The sequence below is a fragment of the Musca vetustissima genome, unplaced genomic scaffold (genome assembly GCF_032173495.1).
Source record: "Musca vetustissima isolate MV318-11 ecotype Yass unplaced genomic scaffold, APGP_CSIRO_Mvet_v1 utg35646, whole genome shotgun sequence".
Lineage (NCBI taxonomy): Eukaryota > Metazoa > Arthropoda > Insecta > Diptera > Muscidae > Musca > Musca vetustissima.
The window spans coordinates 202,990-228,051 of record NW_026878089.1 but is presented as its reverse complement, the minus strand read 5'-3'; the positions used below and the strand labels follow the sequence as shown (position 1 = coordinate 228,051).

General features: G+C 37.2%; 1 protein-coding gene across 1 annotated transcript; it reads left to right on the top strand.

Annotated features, from left to right (window-relative positions):
* The first annotated feature begins 376 nt into the window (after positions 1 to 376).
* Positions 377 to 23,474, top strand: LOC133322873 (guanylate cyclase 32E). The gene is made up of 9 exons (XM_061531826.1): positions 377 to 529; positions 598 to 908; positions 1,268 to 1,437; positions 6,881 to 7,064; positions 9,886 to 10,026; positions 16,149 to 16,341; positions 16,826 to 17,032; positions 17,220 to 17,378; positions 22,984 to 23,474. The coding sequence occupies exons 1-9, from the start codon at positions 377 to 379 to the stop codon at positions 23,464 to 23,466; spliced, it is 2,001 nt and encodes a 666-aa protein (XP_061387810.1). The 3' UTR covers positions 23,467 to 23,474.
* Positions 23,475 to 25,062: the final 1,588 nt, after the last annotated feature.

Genomic DNA, 25,062 nt, shown 5'->3' with positions numbered 1-25,062 from the left:
TTACATTAAATCGGACGGAAATATATATGTAGGTATAACTAAACCCAAACCGAAATTTTGCATGTAGGATGGGTTCTGGCCAATGGTTTTGGTAAAGATCGTTTATATTTAGGGGATGAAATGGACCAAATACTTAATTTTTGTCGGTTTTTCTGGTCGCTTCAGGGGACGCAATTATGGCCAAAACATCTCGAATTTTTACATGGTGAAGTGGATTGGGCCAAAGAATAAGCATGTCTGTTTTGCCATGCTGGCTGGATTGTCCAGCACAACATTTTCTATGTACGTCCATATTTTTTGGAATAGTCCTAAGTTAAGTTAACTTTTGAGGCATATACAATACGTACTCTGATATCACCACATTGTCGTATAGACAATGAAAATTAAGAAAAATTTATTTCAAATCTCCCATCTTTTATATTTCCTTACAGGTTTATACCGTGGCAACATAGTTGCCATGAAAAGAGTATATAAGAAAACTGTAGATATAACACGTTCCATTCGTAAGGAATTAAAACAAATGCGAGAGGTAAGGTGTACTTGAACATTTTCCAAATATTATAAAAAAACAAAATTTGCTTAATCATTTCATTACAGCTTCGTCATGAGAATATCATCAATTTTATTGGTGTCTCAATTGATCATGGAAATGTCATCATATTCACTACGTATTGTGCCCGGGGTAGTCTCGAGGATGTTCTGGCCAATGACGATTTACATTTGGATCACATGTTCATTTCGTCGTTGGTCAGTGATATACTTAAGGGTATGATTGCCCTACATGATTCGGAAATTGTATCACATGGTAATTTGAGATCGAGTAATTGCCTAATCGATTCCCGTTGGGTTTGTCAGATCTCAGATTTTGGTCTGCACGAATTTAAATATGGACAAGAGGAACCGCACAAGTAAGTTGAGATTTAAGATATGTTTTTTTATTCTCCTTCATTTTGGGCATCTAAAGGACATTTATCGTTATTAAAGAAAACTTCAAGCTTTCAACACTCTTCAATAAGTTAATTTTCTTTTTCTTTGGCTTGAAACTTGTTGGCCATGTTAACAACTAACCACAACGTGTGGTTATTGTCTTTATGGCTTTTCAAGAAATAAAAACTGTCATCCTAAAATGAAAACAAAAACTGATTTTAAAAGCATTTTAAAATTTCGGGCACAAATTTGTTGTCATTGTCCCTCCCACACTACTGGTTTGTTTTGTGTGTGTGTGTGAGTGACATTGTTGTTTCTGTTTTTTGTTGTTTTTTCACAGAAGAGATTTGGAATTAAAACGTGCCTTGTGGAAAGCTCCTGAACTGTTAAGAGATCCATCGCCACCAGCTCGTGGCACCCAAAAAGGCGATGTCTACGCATTTGGTATTGTTTTATATGAGATTATTGGTCGCAAGGGCCCTTGGGGCACAACATCCTACTCAAATGAGGGTAAGTTGTATTTTTTTTTTTCAATGATAATAAATAAATGTTCTTTGAAAAAATGGATTTGGTATTTAGGGGTCATTGCCAGGCAGTCGTCACTAAAAGTTGACAATGGTTTCTCTCGAAGATAAATGACACTTAATGGAGGAAATGTCAGGCGCGTTTTTATTTTTAACCACAAAAATAAATAATTTTGTCGAATTAGCCAGGACAGCTCATAAACACACTGAACATAAAATTCAAGATTGCAAATGTGGTGCTACATTGAAGCTTCAACAGGCTTGTAGGATGCATTTCCTACATTAAACTGGGGACCCTGTATAAAGCTATCCTAAAGCATGGTGCTGCATTACCTCCGAAAATCCAAAATTTTGCGAAAACGTTGTATCATGGTCAAAATAGTAGTTTAAATTTAAAATCGATAAGAATAAGAAGAAACAAGTGAAGAAGCGGTAAGTTCGGCCGGGCCGAACTTTGGATACCCTCGACCATAGATATATTGACAGCAACTAGAAATGAAAATATAGGGAACATACCAAAAAGGGGACCTATACCGAGATTTCTAAAAACGGATTATGTAAATCATACAAATGTTAGAAATTTTTAATGGATAATTATACCCTCAGCCTTATGGCTAATGAGGGTGTATACACATTACACCGTGAAAATATGCCTCATCGAAATATTGATTTTAGACCCCATGTTTCTTTGGACCAAATCCGTTTCAGAAAACTTAGATTTCATCCAAACTTTGCCCATCATATTATTTCTTCCAAACTTAGTTAAAATTCGAAGATGGGGAATATCGGACCACTCCTTCTGGTACCTCCCACACAGGGGCTAGGTCTAAATACGGGTTATAGTTCATATATAGTTCATTATCGAACCTTACGTGCTAGTTTTTTATCTCGATATCATCCGCAGGTGATATAGTTGCATAACTATTTGAATATAAAACCAGTAAGGAAAGTAGTAAAGTCGGACGGGGCCGACTATATGATACCCTTCACCACTATGGGTATATTAAACAGGACTATTACAGGACTATTCGTGCAAATCGAAAGATATATAGAGACTTGGGTGAACCATATACATGAAATCGGACGAAACTATATATGGGAGCTATATAGAAATCTGGACCGGTTTTCTCGAAACTTGGGAGACATTCATTCTAGACTCAATTCAGTACGTTATGCCAAATTTCTTGCAAATAGAAAGATATTTAGCGACTTTGGTGCACCATTTACATGAAATCGGACGAAACTATATATGGGAGCTATATCTAAATCTGGACCGATTTTCACGAAAAAAGGCAGACATCGCTCTAGGCTCAATTGAGTACGTTATGCCAAATTTCGTGCAAATCGAAAGATATATTGCGACTTTGGTGCACCATGTACATGAAATTGGACGAAACTATATATGGGAGCTATATCTAAATCTGGACCGATTTTCTCGAAACTTGGCAGACATCATTCTAGGCTCAATTCAGTACGTTATGCCAAATTTCGTGCAAATCGAAAGATATATAGCGACTTTGGTGCATCATTTACATGAAATCGGACGAAACTATATATGGGAGCTATATAGAAATCTGGACCGATTTTCTTGAAACTTGGCAGACATCTTTCTAGGCTCAATTCAGTACGTTATGCCAAATTTCGTGCAAATCGAAAGATATATAGCGACTTTGGTGTACCATTTACATGAAATCGGACGAAACTATATATGGGAGCTATATCTAAATCTGGACCGATTTTCACGAAACTTGGCACACATCATTCTAGACCTAAATGATTAGGCTGTACCAAATTTCGTGCAAATCGAAAGATATATAGGGACCGTTTACATTAAATCGGTTAAATATATATATGGGAGCTATATCTAAATCTGAACCGATTTTTCCCAATTTCAATAGGGTTCGTCCTTGGGCCAAATAAGTGACCTGTGCCAAATTTCATTCAAATCGGATCATAAATGCGACCTGTACTTTGTTTACAATTTAACATCTACAGACGGACGGACAGACGGACAGACGGACGGACGGACGGACGGACATGCATAAATCGACTCAGAAAGTGATTCTATGCATATTCTCAAAAGGAACCATGTGTCTATCTCGTTTCCTTTTGCCTGTTACAAACATATGCACAAAGACATAATACCCTGTACCACAGAGTGGTGAAGGGTATATTGGCAGACATCTTTCTAGGCTCAATTCAGTACGTTATGCCAAATTTCGTGCAAATCGAAAGATATATAGGGACTTTGGTGCACCATTTACATGAAATCGGACGAAACTATATATGGGAGCTATATCTAAATCTTGACCGATTTTCACGAAACTTGGCAGACATCATTGTAGACTCAATTCAGTACGTTATGCAAAATTTCGTGCAAATCGAAAGATATATAGCGACTTTGGTGCACCATGTACATGAAATTGGACGAAACTATATATGGGAGCTATATCTAAATCTGGACCGATTTTCTCGAAACTTGGCAGACATCATTCTAGGCTCAATTCAGTACGTTATGCCAAATTTCGTGCAAATCGAAAGATATATAGCGACTTTGGTGCATCATTTACATGAAATCGGACGAAACTATATATGGGAGCTATATAGAAATCTGGACCGATTTTCTTGAAACTTGGCAGACATCTTTCTAGGCTCAATTCAGTACGTTATGCCAAATTTCGTGCAAATCGAAAGATATATAGCGACTTTGGTGTACCATTTACATGAAATCGGACGAAACTATATATGGGAGCTATATCTAAATCTGGACCGATTTTCACGAAACTTGGCACACATCATTCTAGACCTAAATGATTAGGCTGTACCAAATTTCGTGCAAATCGAAAGATATATAGGGACCGTTTACATTAAATCGGTTAAATATATATATGGGAGCTATATCTAAATCTGAACCGATTTTTCCCAATTTCAATAGGGTTCGTCCTTGGGCCAAATAAGTGACCTGTGCCAAATTTCATTCAAATCGGATCATAAATGCGACCTGTACTTTGTTTACAATTTAACATCTACAGACGGACGGACAGACGGACAGACGGACGGACGGACGGACGGACATGCATAAATCGACTCAGAAAGTGATTCTATGCATATTCTCAAAAGGAACCATGTGTCTATCTCGTTTCCTTTTGCCTGTTACAAACATATGCACAAAGACATAATACCCTGTACCACAGAGTGGTGAAGGGTATAAAAACCGTTATATGGGGACAAAATACCAAATTGCAGCGAATTCGGTTGAAAAACGTGCTCAAGAACCTCAAAATAGCGAAAATTGGGGTTACCCTTATATGGGAGCTACCAGTAAAATTGGACCTATATTTATAATTTTTGATGGAGATATTTGGCACCCAATAGGAACCAAATGTGCAAAATTTCAGCGAAACCGGTTGAAAAACGCGCTCAAGAACCCCAAAATACCGACATTTGGGGGGTACCCTTATGTGGGGGCTACCAGAAAAAATGGACCTATATTTATATTTTTTAGTGGAGAGATTTGGTACCCAATAAGAACTCAAAGTACGAAATTTCAGTCAATTCGGTTGAAAACTACGATTAAAACCCCCAAAATACTGAAAATTAGAGGGCACCGTTATATGGGGGCTACCAGAAAAAAATGGACCTATATGTATAATTTTTTGTGACGAAATTGGGTACCCAATAGCAACTCAATATACCAAATTTCAGCGAATTCGGTTGAAAAACGCGCTCAAGAACCCCAAAATACCGAAAATGGGGGGGTGCTCTTATATGGGAGGTATGCTTAAACGTGGACCAATATAGCTCATCTTCGAACTTGACCTGCCTACAACTCTATCAAAATTTTGGCGATATCTCAATTCGTTTAGAGGCTAGGACATGTCTAAATCGGTAAAGAATTTTACGCTGATCGCGAATAAATATACTTTATAAGGTTTATAGGTACTTTATAGGGTGTTAGCTTATATATATATATACCCTCCAGTACACTATGGTGGAGGGTATAAGTTCGGCCGGCCTTACCGTCGGTTTAAAAAGCGTGTACGAAATCTTAAACTATCGCAAATTTGGAGATTCTTTTATATGAAGGCTATTCCAAAAGGAGGACCGATATAGCCCAATCGAATTTGACTTGACGAACGGACGGACATGGCTTGGGTCGGAAATTAATGTTTTGATGAGTTACAAACGGAAAAACATACTTCAAATATCCTCTGTACTATGGTGGAGGGTATAATAATTCGTAAAAACAAATGTGTGTTCACAATTCGAATAGTACAGTCAAATAGAGACAAACATATTCGGATTATGGAGTACGCATTATCGAAATTTTAATGTATTTCTCATATTTTAGATTTGTCATTATATAGAAAATCTTCTTAATTAAAATGATCAATATTGGCCCCAGTTTCAGAATAGCCTCCTCTAACTGTAGTCTTTGACTACGATGTACTAATCGTACGTTGTGCAAAATTTCATGGCATCCGGCCTGAATTTGAAAAAATCGCACGAAAATGTATATGGGAGCTATATCTAAATCTGAACCGATTTCAATAAAACTTGGCACACATTAGACTGTCCTAACTTCAGTATGTTGTGCAAAATTTCGTGTCATTTGGCCTAAATTTGACACTTTGGTGCACAATTCATTAAAAATCGGACGTATATATATATGGGAACTATATCGAAATCTGAACCGATTTCAATAAAACTTGGCACACTTTAGACTATCCTAACTTCAGTACTCCGTACAAAATTTCGTGCCATTCGGCCTAAATTTGACTCTTTGCTAAATATCGGACGAAAATATATATGGGAGCTATTCTAAATCTGAACCGATTTCAATGAAACTTGGCACACCTTAGGTGTAGTGCAAAATTTCGTACAAATCAGCCTAAATTTGAATCTTTGGTGCACAATTTTCTAAACATCGGACGAAATTATATATGGGAGCTATATCTAAATCTGAACCGATTTTCCCAATTTCAATAGGGTTTGTCCTTGAGCCAAAGAAATGGGCTGTGCCCAATTTCATCCAATTCGGATCATAAATGCGGCCTGTACTTTGTTAACATGGACAGACAGACGGACAGATGCATAAATCGACTCAGAAAGTGATTCAATGCATATTCTCAAAAGGAACCATAGGTCTATCTCGTTTCCTTTTGCCTGTTACAAACATATGCCCAAAGACATAATACCCTGTACCACAGTGTGGTAAAGGGTATAATGATCAATATTGGTCCCAGTTTCAGAATAGCTCCCATGTAATTTTTAGCGTTTTTTTGGGCACATTTGTTAATCGAATTAGCTCTAATTCAAAGTTTGGATTCCAATTGGTTGGAACCTGATAATGGAGGGTATAAAACGTCCGATCCGGCTCAATTTTTAATTCTCCTACTAACACATTTCTTGCTTTTCATTACTTTCAGAAATTGTCGCATATGTCAAACAGCCCGAACTTTTACATCATGGAATATTCCGTCCATCACTGTCACAACTCGATATACCTGAATATGTGCGACAATGTTTACGTTCATGTTGGGAGGAGGATCCCGAAATGCGACCCGATATTCGTTTAGTGCGCATGAAATTAAAGGAACTGCAGGCGGGGCTGTAAGTATTTAATTCAATTCATTCATTTAAGATACCAAATATCTGAATATTTTTTTGTTGTCCAAATTTTTTTTTTATTCCTGCCAGAATAGTTAAAGTCCATTGCCGTTTTTGTTAGCTTGAAAAAAGTTTTCTGATAAATTCATAGAACAATTATTTATTTTGTATTCATTTATAATTAGCCACTGAGAATACTAAGTGGTGCAATTACCCAGTGACCTCTGGGAATTGTAGGTGTGTGTGTGTCAGTGTTGAATTTTGGTTACACCTTATGTAAGGACAGAAATTCTAAATTATCTTTGGGAATAATTTAATGCTACTGAAATATGAAACATGAAAAAAAAGTTGAACATCTGTAACCAACAGTACAACTTACTTGATGTATTCGAAAAAAAGTTTAATCTCGGAATATGAAAAATAAATAATTCACACATATGGGATTTTTCAAATTACTTTCTCAATTTTGATTCCCTTTTGGTGAAATTTTACCAAAGGTGCAATTATCGGATTATATTACAGTAACTTTTTATACCCTTCACCACACTGTGGTACAGGGTATTATGTCTTTGTGCATATGTTTGTAGCAGGCAAAAGGAAACGAGATAGACACATGGTTCCTTTTGAGAATATGCATAGATTCACTTTTGAAGTCGATTTATGCATGTCCGTCCGTCCGTCTGTCTGTCCATGTTAAATTGTAAACAAAGTACAGGTCGCATTTATGATCCGAATTGGATGAAATTTGGCATAGGTCACTTATTCGGCCTAAGGACGAACCCTATTGAAATTGGGAAAAATCGGTTCAGATTTAGATATAGCTCCCATATATATATTTAACCGATTTAATGTAAACGGTCCCTATATATCTTTCGATTTGCACGAAATTTGGTACAGCCTAATCATTTAGGTCTAGAATGATGTCTGCCAAGTTTCATGAAAATCGGTCCAGATTTAGATATAGCTCCCATATATAGTTTCGTCCGATTTCATGTAAATGGTGCACCAAAGTCCACATATATCTTTCGATTTGCACGAAATTTCGTACAGCCTAATCATTTCGGTCTAGAATGATGTCTGCCAAGTTTCGTGAAAATCGGTCCAGATTTAGATATAGCTCCCATATATAGTTTCGTCCGATTTCATGTAAATGGTGCATCAAAAGTCCCTATATATCTTTCGATTGGCACCAATTTTGGCATAACGTACTGAATTGAGCCTAGAATTATGTCTGCCAAGTTTCGTGAAAATCGGTACAGATTTAGATATAGCTCCCATATATAGTTTCGTCCGATTTCATGTAAATGGTGCACCAAAGTCGTTATATATTTTTCGATTTGCACGAAATTTGGCATAAAGTACTGAATTGAGTCTAGAGTGATGTCTGCCAAGTTTTAAGAAAATCGGTTCAGATTTAGATATACCTCCCATATATAGTTTCGTCCGATTTCATGTAAATGGTTCCCCAAAGTCCCTATATGTCTTTCGATTGGCACGAAATTTGGCATATCGTACTGAATTAAGCCTAGAGTGATGTCTGCCAAGTTTCGTGAAAATCGGTCCTGATTTAGATATAGCTCCCGTATATAGTTTCGTCCGATTTCATGTAAATGGTGCCCCAAAGTCCCAATATATCTTTCGATTTGCACGAAATTTGGCATAACGTATTGAATTGAGCCTAGAGTGATGTCTCTCTGTCTTCATGTAAATGGTGCCCCAAAGTCCCTATATATCTTTCGATTTGCACGAAATTTGGCATAACGTATTGAATTGAGCCTAGAGTGATGTCTGCCAAGTTTTGAGAAAATCGGTTCAGATTTAGATATAGCTCCCATATATAGTTTCGTCCGATTTCATGTAAATGGTGCCCCAAAGTCCCTATATATCTTTCGATTTTCACGAAATTTGGCATATCGTACTGAATTAAGCCTAGAGTGATGTTTGCCAAGTTTTGAGAAAATCGGTTCAGATTTAGATATAACTCCCATATATAGTTTCGTCCGATTTCATGTAAATGGTGCCCCAAAGTCCCTATATATCTTTCGATTTGCGCGAAATTTGGCATATCGTACTGAATTGAGCCTAGAGTGATGTCTGCCAAGTTTCGAGAAAATCGGTCCAGATTTAGATATAGCTTCCATATATAGTTTCGTCCGATTTCATGTAAATGGTGCCACAAAGTACTTATATATCTTTCGATTTGCACGAAATTTGGCAATTTGCTAAGTTTCGTGAAAATCATATATAGTTTCGTCCGATTTCATATAAATGGTGCACCAAAGTCCCTATATATCCTTCGATTTGCACGAAATTTGGCATAACGTACTGAATTGAGCCTAGAGTGATGTCTGCCAAGTTTCGAGAAAATCGGTCTATATAGCTCCCATATATATTTCATGTTAATAGTCCTGTTTAATATACCCATAGTGGTGAAGGGTATCATATAGTCGGCCCCGTCCGACTTTACTACTTTCCTTACTGGTTTTCTTTTTTTGTTTTTCGGTGAATATGTGAATGTGTTAGGATTAGTGGTAATAACTTTTTGACTTTGTACCATTTGTAAAACAATTGAAATGGAAATAATTGCGTGTGTGCTTTTATCTTTATTACACACATTTGAGTATTTAGTGGAAACTGTAATTTGGCCAAATGAAAATTATGTGAAAAATAATCCACTCACCACAGTATCATCATCATGATTTCGTACTTACATACGCTCTCCTACATACATATGTTTTTGATTTTTTTTTATTTCGACACATCTAAACAATTTTGCAACGTACATACACACACATCACTACACAATATTTTTGATTCATTTCAGAAAGCCAAATATTTTCGATAATATGCTGTCAATTATGGAAAAATATGCATACAATTTGGAAGGATTGGTACAGGAGCGCACCACCCAACTCTATGAGGAGAAGAAAAAAACCGATATGCTGCTAAATCAAATGTTGCCAAGGTAAGAGAATACACTCCATGTACGCAGGCAAAAAAAAAAGAACAACGTATGGGTAATTGCATGTAAACGAAATTAATTCAATATATTCTGTATACGAAAGGCGAAGCATCTCTGGTAAATTGTTTACAGTGAATTGGAATAAATTACTTCGGGATGTTACATCTACAGCGACTTGATCAAAACATAACATACATGCTTATACAAATTTCTCGAAATCGTACAAAAGCCATTAAGAGAAACTCAAAAGACGCACAATGCCGACTTTATATGTTCTATACATTGCTTACGGCAATGTATATGTTCGATACATTGTTTCCCCTTCTACAGCATTACAATTAATCACTTTAATTGGCCGCTCTTCGGATCCCAATGGGGATATCTTATACGCATATCTTCCAGGAGCTTAATTCGCCTAGTTCGGATTGTAGGGGAGGGTTTCGCCCTCTTCCACTATATCTCCTGGAAGGAACATTCGCTTAGTTCGGATGCAGAGAGGCGCTTCTCAATGCTGTGGTCGTAGTTGTGTGGTCACGGCCTTGCTGTAGCTTTATTGTCCATCGCAACATTACATGCTTTCCCGCTGTCGTAGATTAAACACTTGTTCTCTCGCTATCGTCGTTAACGCACACTAAGGCTGACGTCAGAGTGCGCGCGAGAAGCGATGCTATGATATGCCGCTAGACGACGCTATAAACCTCTGCGTGTGTTTTCTTATGGCATAGCGCAAAAGCTGTCAGAGTGGATGCTACGCTACAAGCGAGACAAAGCGAGTGCAAGCGATAAAGCGTGTTGTGCAATGGTTTATAGCAAGAGCTCGCTTTGGCTCTGTTTGAGTTTCTTTGTTTATTATTTTTATTTACCGTTATTGATCGGTTTTTGGCATCGTTCTTTTGCATCTTATCGAATTTTAATGGCGTGGACCAATCTGTCGGGATTTTTGTGGACTCAAGTCCAAATTTAATTAAATAATAATAAAATAATTTGGAAAAAATAAGGGAAATCGATGCAGAAATATTTGTTCATTTCATGAATTTTCTTTAAAAAATTACTTTGAAAACATTTTGTGATATAAAAAATTCTTCGTCGGAATCCTTCTTGAGTCAATAAACACCAGTTTACAACAGAAATAGGCGATATAAACCAACAACACGCTTTGCTCTCTATAGCACTCACTCTGACATACTATAGCATTGAAGTAGCATGAACTATTATAGCATGTAGTATCGCATCGCTTCTCGCTTGCACTCTGACGTCAGCCTAAGGTATAGTCTGGTTTCTCACGAAATCCATTCACTTTGCAAATAATGATTAAGGGAACGTATGAACTAGGATTATTGACTTCGCTCTAAAATTAACAAAATGGCGGACCTTTGAAAAAATATTTTTGGAAAATCGCCGATTTTTTACCAAAAACCAAGTTAAAAAATAAGGAAGATCTTCACCGATTGGCTTTATCCTATTTCATACGATAGCTATACACTCACAGAGAAACGTGTAAAAATCGGGTGGAATCGATTGGGTCATTAGTTTTTGAGTTATCGTGCCCGCCATTCACAAAAGAGAAAAACGCGTTTAAAGTTTGAGAAACCCTTTAGCCGTCACTCGAAGCTGATACAATAAATCGGCTATATCTTCAAGAGTTTCTCTTGAATTTTTGTAGGGACATTCTTGAATTAGTGTAGATTTTAATTAAATCAAATAAATTTGTTGACCCCGAGAATGGGCGGTCCCCTTAAAAAAAACATATTTACTAAACACTATTTCGTTTTTCTTTTTTAATTATTTGGGTTTCGCTTCTCGGTATCCTGTGATATCCTTCACCCCTACGGATTCATCTTGGGCAATCTCGTTCAGTTTGGTGATCGAACGAACTAGATTATTTTTTTTTTTAAATTCAAATGGTTACTCAGTTCAATTGGCATGGCTGTGCATTCCCATTAAGTTCTGGCAGTTCAACCAAACGTACAGAATGATGATCTTTCAAAATCATTCGAAGGACTTTCCCATATATTTTCTCCACTTTTTAATGGGTGGTGGTCGATGGCATAACTCCGTTATATTCGGCTGGACACTTGTTTGCGCTGCAGTTGTTACTCTGGACACCATTGTCGCTTTTCCGTGGTTTCCAGCTCCACGGTTGTGTATAGGGTTGCTTTGCTTTTAAATGTCGCTTCATATTTTTTACTGACCTTCCAGCTATACGTAAAATGCCACTGGGCATGCATTCCTCTAACCCAATTATGCTAATCAGCTGGTGCATGCTCCTGAGCAGCATCTGACCTCTAGTCTTGAATAGTTCGGCTGGTAACCCATCCGCACCTGCTGATTTCTTATTCTTCAGCCGATTGATTGCGATTCTGACCTCATCTTGGCTAGGTGGTATACACTCTATACCGTCATCTCTTATTTGTTATGGAGTATCTTCTTCACCGCCACTATTTGTTTAAATCAGCATCGATCTAACCCAGCAGATTTCATGGTCAGGAAACTCACGTTAGATGTTAGCAGATTAGTCGCAGAGTATATGCGGAATAAATGGATGGAGCATCTGAAGTCATGCAGATCATAGCTGCTTTAGATCATGCAGACCTTTCCTGACACGCCACCATATGATAGTAAGGATGAATCTCTCATGACACCTGTAGATTTTCTTTATGAGGAGACGAAGATCCTTCCCTTACGTCAACATAGCAATTTCCAGGTCTGACACCACATGCGGTACAAGGGCCAGGAAATGCATCGTTTTTGCAGTTTAACTGCGATTAACTGTGAAACAGAATCAGCGAAATCGTGAATTTTATTAATCTCAATAATATCATGGTCGCCGCGATCCAGGAAACCATGCAAAGGTGCATAGCATGCACCTTTGCAATGGTTACAACGTGTTGCTAAAGGATGGCCCTAGAAACGGAGGTGGGTAGCTTGTTCTTGTTACACCATTCTGTACAGTACAGACCAATCTCGCCTGAGCTAGACTCCATTGATCCATACATGGAATGTATGGGGGTAGCAGTAAAGTGTGTTACTTCCGAGACAGAGGTTCTTAACGTGTACATCCCGCCGTTAAATAATTGTACCGCGTTATTTACCCGACATTAGTTTAGCTGATTGACAAGTTTTAAATTTTATTTTAACCCGCACACAAGGCGAAAAGTAGTGTGCTTCGTCGTACTAGATCCCTTCGAGCGGAGGAGGTACCACCATAATTTACGAATGATGATGTTGCAGATGTCATTCGAAACCAGGAGTAGAGTACGTAACTGCTGGACTCAACCTTTCGTTAGACACCGGGATATTAGGGTGGTCCCGCTACTGAAGCGAGGCAAGGATACCAGCAGAGGTGAATCGTACAGACCGATTTGTAATCTGTCTCCAGTTACAAAGACGATTGAGTCACTCCTATTCCCTCTGATGAGAAGTAGGTTCCACGCCAAGCTGTTCGAGGACATAGAGAAGACGAAACTCCGGCCTGGTTTGAAACGTTGGATAATCAAATACATGTGTGATCACCAGTCATATGTGGAGCTCAGAAACCCGTAGAGAGGAGTTCCCCAAGATGGTGTCATATCTTCGGAACTGATGAACCTCTACCTTTCTGAAATTCAACAACCACCGGAAAGCAAATATATCGTAATGTATGCGGATAACAGTACGATCATGGCGTCGGATCACATTATCGGTGACACTTGTGAAAGGCTAAATATCTATATAAGTGATTTAGTGCAGTCCTTCCCTCTGAGGAATAGACGATATCCGCCGCTAAATCCACGGCCACTCTGGTAATTACATGGACGGCTGAAATGAAGCTCTGTCTGAACATCATGATCGATGGTGAACTAATTCCGACCACAAACTACCCAAAATTTTGTGAATACCGTTCGACCGCTATTTGCGATAAGATGGGAAGCAGGAACAAGATGCTCAAGTCGCTTGTCGGCAGGTCTTGGGTAAAGAGACCTTGCTGAACTCCTACTAAGCAATAGGTTTGTCGGTGGTAAGCAATGCGGCGCCATTGTGGTTCGCGAATGTAAGCGATACGCAGTGGAAGAACATTCAAACCTGTTCGAATGTCGCCCTGAAAACTGCAACAAGGTGCCTGCTTATAACATCAGTGGATCATTTACCTGAGGAGCCAGTGGTCTTACCTGTACATCGTCAAAACAGGATGTTATCGATTCAGTACCTGTTTGGGTGTTATGCCGGAATCATCAATGCAATCATCTTATGGATAGAATTCTCCCACATAGGCATGTAAAGAGAGACCTACATGATCTGGAGAGAGAGAAGACGAAAATGTAGTGTTGATGACTAGGAAATTTGGCTTGAGATTCCGGTCAAGATGACGCCTATAATTTTCGATGATGATTTTATGATACTTCAAGGATGAAACGAACCGAAAGATTTTTATCAGGGTTTCCTATCGCTTTGGACGTCACAGTTATCAACCGACCATCATAAAGTTTCCATGGGGAAGGCAATCTAACCAACTAATTTGGGTAAAATAAAAAATATGAATCTTATGGAGAAAATTGTTATTCCGGAAACCATTTCATTCCGAAAGGATGCCGCAGAGAAGTGGTTGTCCGCAGAGGAGCAGTTGAAAATAGATCCGCGGGAACATAGAAGTCAGTGGAAGTTGTGTATGGTATCATGTAGTCGTCCGACTTTACTTGTTCCAGCTTCAATTTGGTATGTTATCAAAAATTTCGTTTCAATCGGACAATTCTTGGAACTATGGTAAAATCGGACGATAAGAGCTACAACTAAATGCGAATCTATTTTGAACAATATAAATACGGTTCAACCTTGGGTCAAACCAGTGAGCGGAGCAGTATAGTCGGACGGGGCTGACCATACGAACTGTAACTTTCTGTGGACGTTTATTCCAAGCCTGGGCAATATTTCGTGATATCTGCGCCCTGTTCCGATTAGAGGACTACAGCACCTCTTCCTGACACTGACATATTTTCCGAATATTACCAATATTCAGCCCTTCTAATTACTCGTCCATATTCCCTTCACCGTGGGTTGTGTTGTGATGTTCGGCTTATAATTGTAGCCTGAATAGGAAAAAACACAAAAAATAAGTTTTTGGTCCACTTCATCCCCTAATTAGTATCTGATCATCACCGAAAATTATAGGCGTTGTCCTTGACCATAACTGGAACATTTCAAAGCGATCAGGGCTATATATCCGCCCTCTAGTGTGGTAATGGTTTATTAAATAATATCTGAATACGTAAGCACCTGTAAATATTTAAGTGTAACTCCGACATCTGGTATCAATTTAAAGGTCAACCACTCCTCTTGGAGATACTATCAACATCTCGGGTCTATGTCCCTCAGAGGCAAATATATACCCCATAGAATACAAATTTTGTTATTTTTGACACAAAAGTCAGGGTCAATTTGACCCGCTAAATATTGACCGATCTTTATCAAAACAGGCATGCTTATACTTTGGCCCGATCTCCTTCTCCATGTAAAAATTCGCGATGTTTGGGCCATAATTGCGGCCTCAGGAGCGACCAGAAAAAACGACAAAAATAAAGTTTTTGGTCCATTTCATCCCCTACATATTAAACGATTTTTTCCAAAAACAATAGGGGTCTTCATTGGCCAGAACCCATCCTACAAGCAAAATTTCGTGAATATTGGTCCATAACTGTGGCCTGCATCGTGTTTGCAAATTATAATGGACAGACGGACGGACGGACACACATGTCTAGATCGACTCAGCTAGTCGAGATATGACGATCATTATACTTAAAGGTGGGTCTAGGACCAATATTTCGCGGCGTTACAAACTTTTGGGGCTGCACAAAGCTATAATACCCTGAAAACATAGTTGTGTAGGGTATAATGAACTTCGGATCATAAATGCGATCTACATTTTGTTTAAAATTTTACATCAATGCATATTCTCAAAAGTAAATATGGATCTGTCTCGTTTGAAATGACTCGTACATTATTGAAAATTCATTGTTAGAACAAATATTTAACAAAAATATTTGCACAGCATTTTTCCATTATTTTACGTTTCATTGTACATTTCCTAATAAGCCTGTTCGGTTCTTCCTGCTCATTCATTGTACACCACACATTTGCATTTTAAATTTCAGATCTGTTGCCGAATCCTTGAAACGTGGCGAACCCGTCGAGGCGGAATGTTTTGATTGTGTGACAATACTATTCAGTGACATTGTCGGCTTCACTGAGCTCTGTAGTACCAGTACACCGTTCGAGGTGGTGGAAATGTTGAATGATTTATACACGTGTTGCGATTCTATTATATCCAACTATGATGTTTACAAGGTAAGTTAGTTGTTATTCTACGTGTGCGTTTTTTTCGTGTGTGTGTTATTTTGGTAACGATAATTACTTTGCAATGCGTGATACAGTGTCATAACACTGGGTACATTTTGAAAATGTTATAATGGATCAAATCTATTTAACGTTGGGCGCCATTCGTACTACGAATTTTACAAACAAAAAATTGGCTTTTTAAGAGATAATGACGATATTTCCGAAACTGTATATTCATATTTCCGAAGCTTTATATTCATAATACTAAACGACCTTCTAAAGCCTAGAAATTTTTTAATGGTCCTTTTGATCGCATAATTTGTGCACTGTACTCTCCGTAATAAGCTATTTCAACACATACATAATTAATTTTCCCGTAGCTTGTGTGGATGGTTGTCTGACACTCCATTATTTTTGGGGATGTACGTCAACTAACTATTTTAATTCCACCCTCATATTTTCCACCTTTTTTGCCTTTTTTTTGTTTTTACAGGTGGAAACAATTGGTGATGCTTATATGGTCGTATCCGGCCTTCCGCTGAGAAATGGCAAACGTCATGTGGGCGAAATTGCGTCGTTAGCTTTGCACCTTTTGCAAAGTGTGGCAAATTTGAAAATTCCACATAAACCCAATGACACATTACAACTGCGAATTGGAGTGCATTCAGGACCATGTGCAGCTGGTGTTGTCGGTTTAAAGGTAAGTGAGTGAGTGCGTCATTTGTGTGCCATTAATTTCCCCTACCAAAATAAAGAAAAACAAAAAAGATCCTTGAATACTTTACGCAACATTATTAAATTGCATGGTTTATGTAAAATTTCTCATTTGGTTTTCTTCCATTCGTTACGTTCCTGTTTTGTTTTGCGTTTCCCTTTTTCGTCGACAGATGCCACGTTATTGCCTTTTTGGTGATACAGTCAATACAGCATCACGTATGGAAAGTTCCGGCGAGGCAATGAAAATTCACATATCCGAGGAAACGTATCGTTTATTGGAGAATGTCGGTGGCTATCATTGTATTGAGCGAGGACTTATTAATATCAAGGTAAGAAGGCAGGAAACCCAGGTGTATGATAGTCAAACATCATTAACTTAATGTTCTGTTCGATATAGACATTATTGGTTATTAAAGTCCAGACTTTTTGTATGAAATATTGGACTTTCATTAATAACTGAAGCCTTTGTTTGCAAACAAAACAACAACTGTCATTCGACTTATTTATTTCCATGTATCCTTATTTCAATTCTAATTACTGTATATTGTTATCATAACCATAACGGAATTCTGTGGAAATGTTGAACACGCTTTTGTTTTCCACCAGAAAAGAGAAACACGTTACCTTCGTTTTGTGGAATTGCTTTATGTACTAAGGAAGTATATCTCACACTAATTTGTACAATTTGTTCCTGAATGTTGTTCGACAAGTCCAGTAATTGAAAACAAGCTGAGTGACCTGTTTTTGTCCTTTATGTTATCGATAGCTTAATAATTCTAACTTGAAAATGTTATAACCAGTTTATAATACTTTAATAACCTTTTAACAATAGTATATATCGAAAAACAAAATGCTTTCGATAGTGCGTATTTCAAAGACTTAAAATCGGACAGGATTTTCTGCGGGATAATGGTTTAAAATCTAAGGAATACAACAAGTATTCAAGTGGGAATATTAAGCATTCTGAAGATGCAGCTGGAGCTTTATATGCAGTAAGATCAAATTACTATCACATCGGTTAGAAAATTCAGTACCACTATAAAGGGCTATATGTTGACATAACTCCCATTTAATATATAAATAATATATCATGCTAATGCTGACCGCGACTGCGCCTCAAGTGATCCATTCACTTAGTTCATTTTTGGCATACTCTCATAAAGTGGATCTTCGTCCAATTTTCCCATTAATCATCGAAATCCTTTTGCAAAGATTTCTATGTTGCCAAACGGAAGGTCTAGTAACTTATGGCTGGAGTTACGTATAGAATTTACCTGAAATAGACCAAAATCAAAGAGTGTGTCGAAAAATTCTTCATAGGATTTGTTTCATTTAACCATGTCTCTGTAAGTACTATTATATGATAGTCAAACGTAAAACTTTCCAGATACAATTTTGATATTTTGGTTCGAATACCACGGACATTTTGATAGATAATGGAAATATCATCATTATTGATAGAACTTAGTTTTTTGAAACATGTTCGGTATTTTCAGGTATGAAACCAATATTAATGGGTCTTTGTCTTTCTCTATATATAAATTCACGAACAATTGTATGTTCAGGCCAAAAATCAGTGTCGATAAGCCGATTATAGATGTTATCCGAGACAGTAACTTTAAATGATGCGATTGAGCGTTGTTGAATTAAGTTAAATTTATGAATTAAAATATCAGTAGTTTGCCCAAGTTTCGACTTAATGAAAAGATCAACAGATTCAACCGTAGTCTCAGCTGCAAGTCTCGTTACAAAAACACTTTTTTCGGTGGAATGGCTCTAAGTGTAATAATACCAGGGTGTTCATCATTTAAAAGAGGAGCAGGAGGATTGTTGACTATTCCTGCGTAACTTATTGGTAAGTTTTCAGGCACCATGTTAGACACATCATTTGTAGGCTGACAGTTTAAAGGCAGATCATTATTTGAAACTGAGTTCTTTGAAATTGGCGATGACATGTTAGATGTAGAATTTGAGAATCGATTTGAAGTCGACGGAACATTGAATTCATTGTTCTCGTTTTCCAAACGTTTTTCTTTGTTTAAGTTTCTGGCTGATTTACGTCGTTTCGGAGTTGATTGAGGTGATTTCAGGTTATCCAGCAACGTATAATTTTCAAACAATTTCCCAAAGTCATCTATTCGATTCGTTAGTTTGGCCGTTTCATCCTGAATCTCTAGAAATATTTTCTTTTTTGATTGGAAAAATCGGTAAAAACTTACACCGATTTTTCTGCAATCAGTGCAGCACCAATGAACTCCCTTATTGTTTGAAATGACATCGGCAACTAGACCAGAAATGTCGCTACATTTAATGTGAGAATTTTCGTGACACAGCCAACAAGTTATCATTCTTTCTGTATCAGATTTTATTTTGCAATTTTTGTTCAAACAAGACATTTTAATTTGTATGTATTGTTGATTGATTCAAATTACAAAAAGATTGTTTATTTTCGAACACTGAGCGTAATCAAAGAATTGACAGGGTGATTAGAAACAGATGAACAACAGGGTGATTCAAACAGCTTATCCAGTTCAGGAACCGATGATTTGTCGTTCACAAAATATCAAAGTTTTTTTATGTTTTTGTTTTGCTGAAAATGAGGCACAAGCACCACAATGTGTGATTATTTGAATGTTCTCGATATGTGAACACAATATCTTGTTGGTTATTGCGTTAATATAACGTTTATCTTATACAGGCAGGTAAATAATTGAGTATTAACGAGGAGCGATTGAAGAACACGTCCGTATTGCAACAGTTACCGATGTATATAGACGGCTATAATTTTGCGGCTAAAATTTTGCATTGACGGCTAAAATTTTGCATTGGGTTCTTTTGAGTACCCTGTCACTTCTGATGCCGCAATTATGGGGATTCGAAGAAGAGGATCGGGCCAAAGAATAAGCATGCTTGTTTTCATGAAGATCGGTCAATAATTAGCTGGTCAAATGTATATTTACATAGATCCGAGAAGTTGATTGTAAAAGAAAGTTACAGCATACATCACTCTAGGCTCAATTCAGTACGTTATGGCAAATTTGGTGAAAATCAAAAGATATATAGGGACTTTGGTACACCATTTACATGAAATCGGACGAAACTATATATGGGAGCTATATCTAAATCTGAACCGATTTTTCCCAATTCGGATCATAAATGCGACTTGTACTTTGTTTACAATTTAACATGGACAGACAGACGGACGGACATGCATAAATCGGCTTAGAAGGTGATTCTATGCATATTCTCAAAAGGAACCATGTGTCTATCTCGTCTTCTTTTGCCTGTTACAAACATATGCACAAAGACATAATACCCTGTACCACAGTGTGGTGATGTGTATAATAAGAAACTAGTAAGGAAAGTACTAAAGTCGGACGGCGTCGACAATATGATACCCTTTACCACTTTGGGTACATACAAGAGATGCTAATATGTACAATATCCTTTTGATAGAATATACCTAGCTTATTTGGGAGAGTATTGAAATGGGATCGGATGAAATTAACTGCGTGAAGTATTCTCAGTAAGCTAAGCTAAATTTTGTCTTATTGACACTATGATGCTCCATTTACTTAAAATCGGACGAAAATATATATGAGAGCTATATCTAAATCTGAATCGATTTCCACAAAATTTCGCGGACGTCAACTTGCAGTAATTTCAGGACGCTTGGCAAAACTTTACCTCAATAGGATAAACATTGAAAATATTGTGCACCATTTACAGGAATCGAACGAAACCATATATGGGAGCTATATCTAAATCTGAATCGATTTTAACAAAACTTCGCATACATCAATCCAGACCCAATTCAGTACGTTGTGCAAAATTCTGTCCAATCGGACAAATATTGACAGTATGGTGCTCTATTTTCATAAAATCGGACGAAACTATCTCTGGGAGCAATATCTAAATATTTACCGATTTTAACAAATTTTGGTATATATCAATCTGTACCTAATTCAGTACCTGTGCAACATTTTGTCTCAATCGGAAGAATATTGGGAGTTTGGTGCACCATTTATATAATATCGGACGAAGGTATATGTGGCAGCTATTTCACGAAACTTAGCACACATCATTCTTGACTTAATTCAGTATGCTATGCCAAATTTCGCGCAAATCGAAAGAAATATAGTGACTTTCGTGCACCATTAACATAAAATCGAACGAAACTATATATTGGAGCTATATCTAAATCTGAACTGATTTTCTAGAAACTTAACACACATCATTCTAGAAAGATATATAGTGACTTTGGTACACCATTTACATTATATCGGACGAAACTATATCTAAATCAAAACCGATTTTCTACAAATCGGATCATAAATGCGACCTGTGCTTTGTTCACAAAGGTACATGGACAAACGGACGGAGAGACGGACATGCTAAAATAAACTCAAAAAGTGATTCTATGTATGTCCTCAAAAGGAACCATGGTGCTATCCCATTTCCTTTTGTCTGTTACTAGCTTATATGTGTTTGCTCCGAAGGTTCCTTAAGAATAATCTGAGAATATCTTAAAAAGTACTCTGAAAAACTCTACGCTTACATCTTCAAGAATTTCTCAAAAGATTTTCTTTAAATGGCCACGTTTGTAACAGGGAGAATCCCTTACAATGCCATATTACAGCATTAAAATAACATGAACAATTATATCATGTAGTATCGCATCGCTTCTCGCTTACACTCTGACGTCAGCCTAATACTCTTCCTAACTTTTGTCACTTCGTCTGTTACTAATCGAAAAAATCGTTTCCGACCGAATAAAGTATATTATTTGACAATGGAAAATTCCAAGACGATTTTCCCATGTCTTCCGAAGGAATTGGGATAAGGTGTTGTCTGCAGTCAGATCAAGTTCGATGATTGGATATATCAGTACATTTTTGGACATAGCCCATATAACAATACCCCCAATGTTTTGGTGGAGGTACCAAAAAGGGTCACCTTCGAACTTGATCTAGGCTTCGATGATTGGATATATCAGTCCATTTTTGGACATAGCCCATATAACAATACCCCCAATGTTTTGGTGGAGGTACCAAAAAGGGTCACCTTCGAACTTGATCTAGGCTTGATAAATCTAATAGGTTTAGCAAAATTTGGTTCAAATCAGACATTCCATTCGCATAATCCGTGAGGGAGGTACTAGAATTCGGACATGTTAGGACTTGATAGGCTTGGTAAAGATAATAGGTTGTACAAAGTTTGTTTCAAATCGGATGGCACATTCGCATGATATTATAAAATTAAATTTTAATCATGGAAGACCTGAGGAAGATTTTATGCCTATAGAAGATCGGAGGGAGTGCATCTGACTATAGAAGACTTGAAAAAGCTATTTTCTTTTTAACATATCATCACTGGGTCTTCTGTCTAATGAGGGTATCCACTTTATAGTATATACCACATATAACGATACCATGAATTTACGATATTTTGAAGAAAGTAACAATAATTTTTATCCAAATTTGTAATTATTTCTGGTTCCTCGTTGGGTGGAAAACTTACAAACAACTAATTATCAGTAGGCTTTCACTATTCTTCGTAATGAATGAAGTAGGACATTTATGGTCATTCGATTACAATCGTATCAAACGACTTAGTTCTCTATTGGTGGTACGTGTCTACACTACAAACACCAACAGCGCCAACTACCGGCAACTTGAACAACTATTTAATTTGATATGATTTTAAATGAATGTCCATAAAACCCCTACTGTGGCAGAAATCTTTTGAAAAATACTTAACAATACTTTTAAATTCAAAAACGTTCGTTGAGCAAATGTATGCTCATAGATATATTGAAAATGACTTGTTCTAATTGTTATAAAGTACCCTACCTTGTGCTGCACTCAATTCAAAATATGTTCTATATTTTATTTTAAAAAATAACTACTATTTCTTATTATTTTTCTATTACAGGGTAAGGGAGATATGCGCACCTATTGGCTGCTCAACAAATTGGAAGATCATCATTCGCAAGTTCCTGCCTTAACGTGCAACGATGCCACACCGGATCTCATCAGTAATGTTGATCCCGATAGTAGTACAACAAATAGTACAAATACCCTACATCCGATGTTGTTGAATTCCCACTATATGAAACATCTGCCCTATGGGTTGTCGTCCATGAACCAACAACAACAGCAACAACTACCGCAACAACGACTGCGTTATGTAAAAAATTCCTATTGTAATTGTGCCACCAAATGCATCTATAATCGTCGTTCCGACGACAATGTCAATATCAATGCTGCTGAATTACCGACCATTGCCCGCAAAAATCACGAGAATGTCTGCAACAATACACACTTGTGTGTGTGTCGCCTTAATAGCAGTATTCTGCATACGACCAATAACCAACGGGGGCCACGTTCCGCACCCGTTATAACATTTCGTTTGTGAAGTAAATCTCAACTACGACCTAAACAACAAGAACTACAGCAAGTAAAACTACTATTTTCCTGCTCCTCCTTGAATACCAGAATTATATTTCCACTTGTTATAGCCCTCCTGTTTGGAATCCTTTTCCAATCGGGTTATACACACACACATACACTATACACTATACATACGTACATATATATATACATATGCATATAAGTCATTGTAATCTATGTCTGTGTCATTTTGTTCCATTTTATCTGTCAATATCTAAATGTGAACTGTTTGTTTAAAAAGTCTTGTGTCAGGATTAGTTGCAATTTGAAGTGATATGTTGCAAAGTCGATGTGTGTGGGTGTGTATGTCTTTGTCTGTGGGGGAAGAGAAAACCCAGAAAATAAATGGGAAAGTAAGTAGTTAAGTTCAAAAGAGGGAGAGTACAAGTAAACACTTGACAGATGTTCTCCAGGATAAATGTAAAATTTTCTACCGATAGGAGATGGTCTGGAAACTATTAAAGACCTATATATAGTTATCGTTCTATAGACGTCGTATATAAGCCCCACCTTTTGTGAAATAAAAACCAGTAAGGAAAGCAGTAAAGTCGGACGGGGCCGACTATATGATACCCTTCACCACTTTGAGTATATTCAACAGATGAATCCTACCAGAAGTCGCATTTTTAAAGGACCAGTAAAATGAAATTGGAACCATAAACACGTCATTCTGCAACCGATACTAAATTGTTCATTTGGTCAGATATAGAAGCTATATCTAAATCTGAACCGATTTCAGGAAACTTAACACACATCATTCTAGACCTAATTTGTTACGCTGTGCCAAATTTCGTGCAAATCGAAAGATATATAGGGACGTTGGTGCACCATTTACATTAAATCTGACGAAAGTATATGTGGGAGCTATATATAAATCTGAACCGATTTTCAGGCAACTTTACACACATCATTCTAGACCTAATTTGCTACGCTGTCCAAATTTCTTGCTTAAATCGACTCAAAAAGTGATTCTATGCATATTCTCAAAAGGAGCCATGGGTCTATCTCGATTATTTTTGCATGTTACAAACATATGCACAAAAACATAATACCCTGTACCAGAAAAAAAAAAATTGGTTCAAGAACCTCAAAACCTGGGGGCTACCAGAAAAAAATGACCAATATATATAATTTATAGTGGAGAGATGTGCTACCTAATAAGAACTCGACGTACTAAATTACAGTCAATTTGGTCGAAAAATCCGATCAGAACCCCCAAAATACCAAAAATTTTGGGGTACCGTTATATGGGTACTACCAGAAAAACTGGACCTATATTTATAATTTTTAGTGGAGTAATTTGGTACCCAATAAGAACCCAATGTACAAAATTTCAGCGAATTCAGTTATAAAACGAGCCCAAAAACCCGAAAATACCGAAAATTGGGGGTGCCATTATATGGGGGCTTTCCGAAAAAAATGGAACTTTTTTTATAATGTTTGGTAGGGAGATTTGCTACCCAACAAGAACACAAAGTACCAAATTTCAGTGAATTCGGTCGAAAAATGCGATCAAAACCCCCAAAATACCGAAAATTGGGGGTAATCTTATATGGGGGCT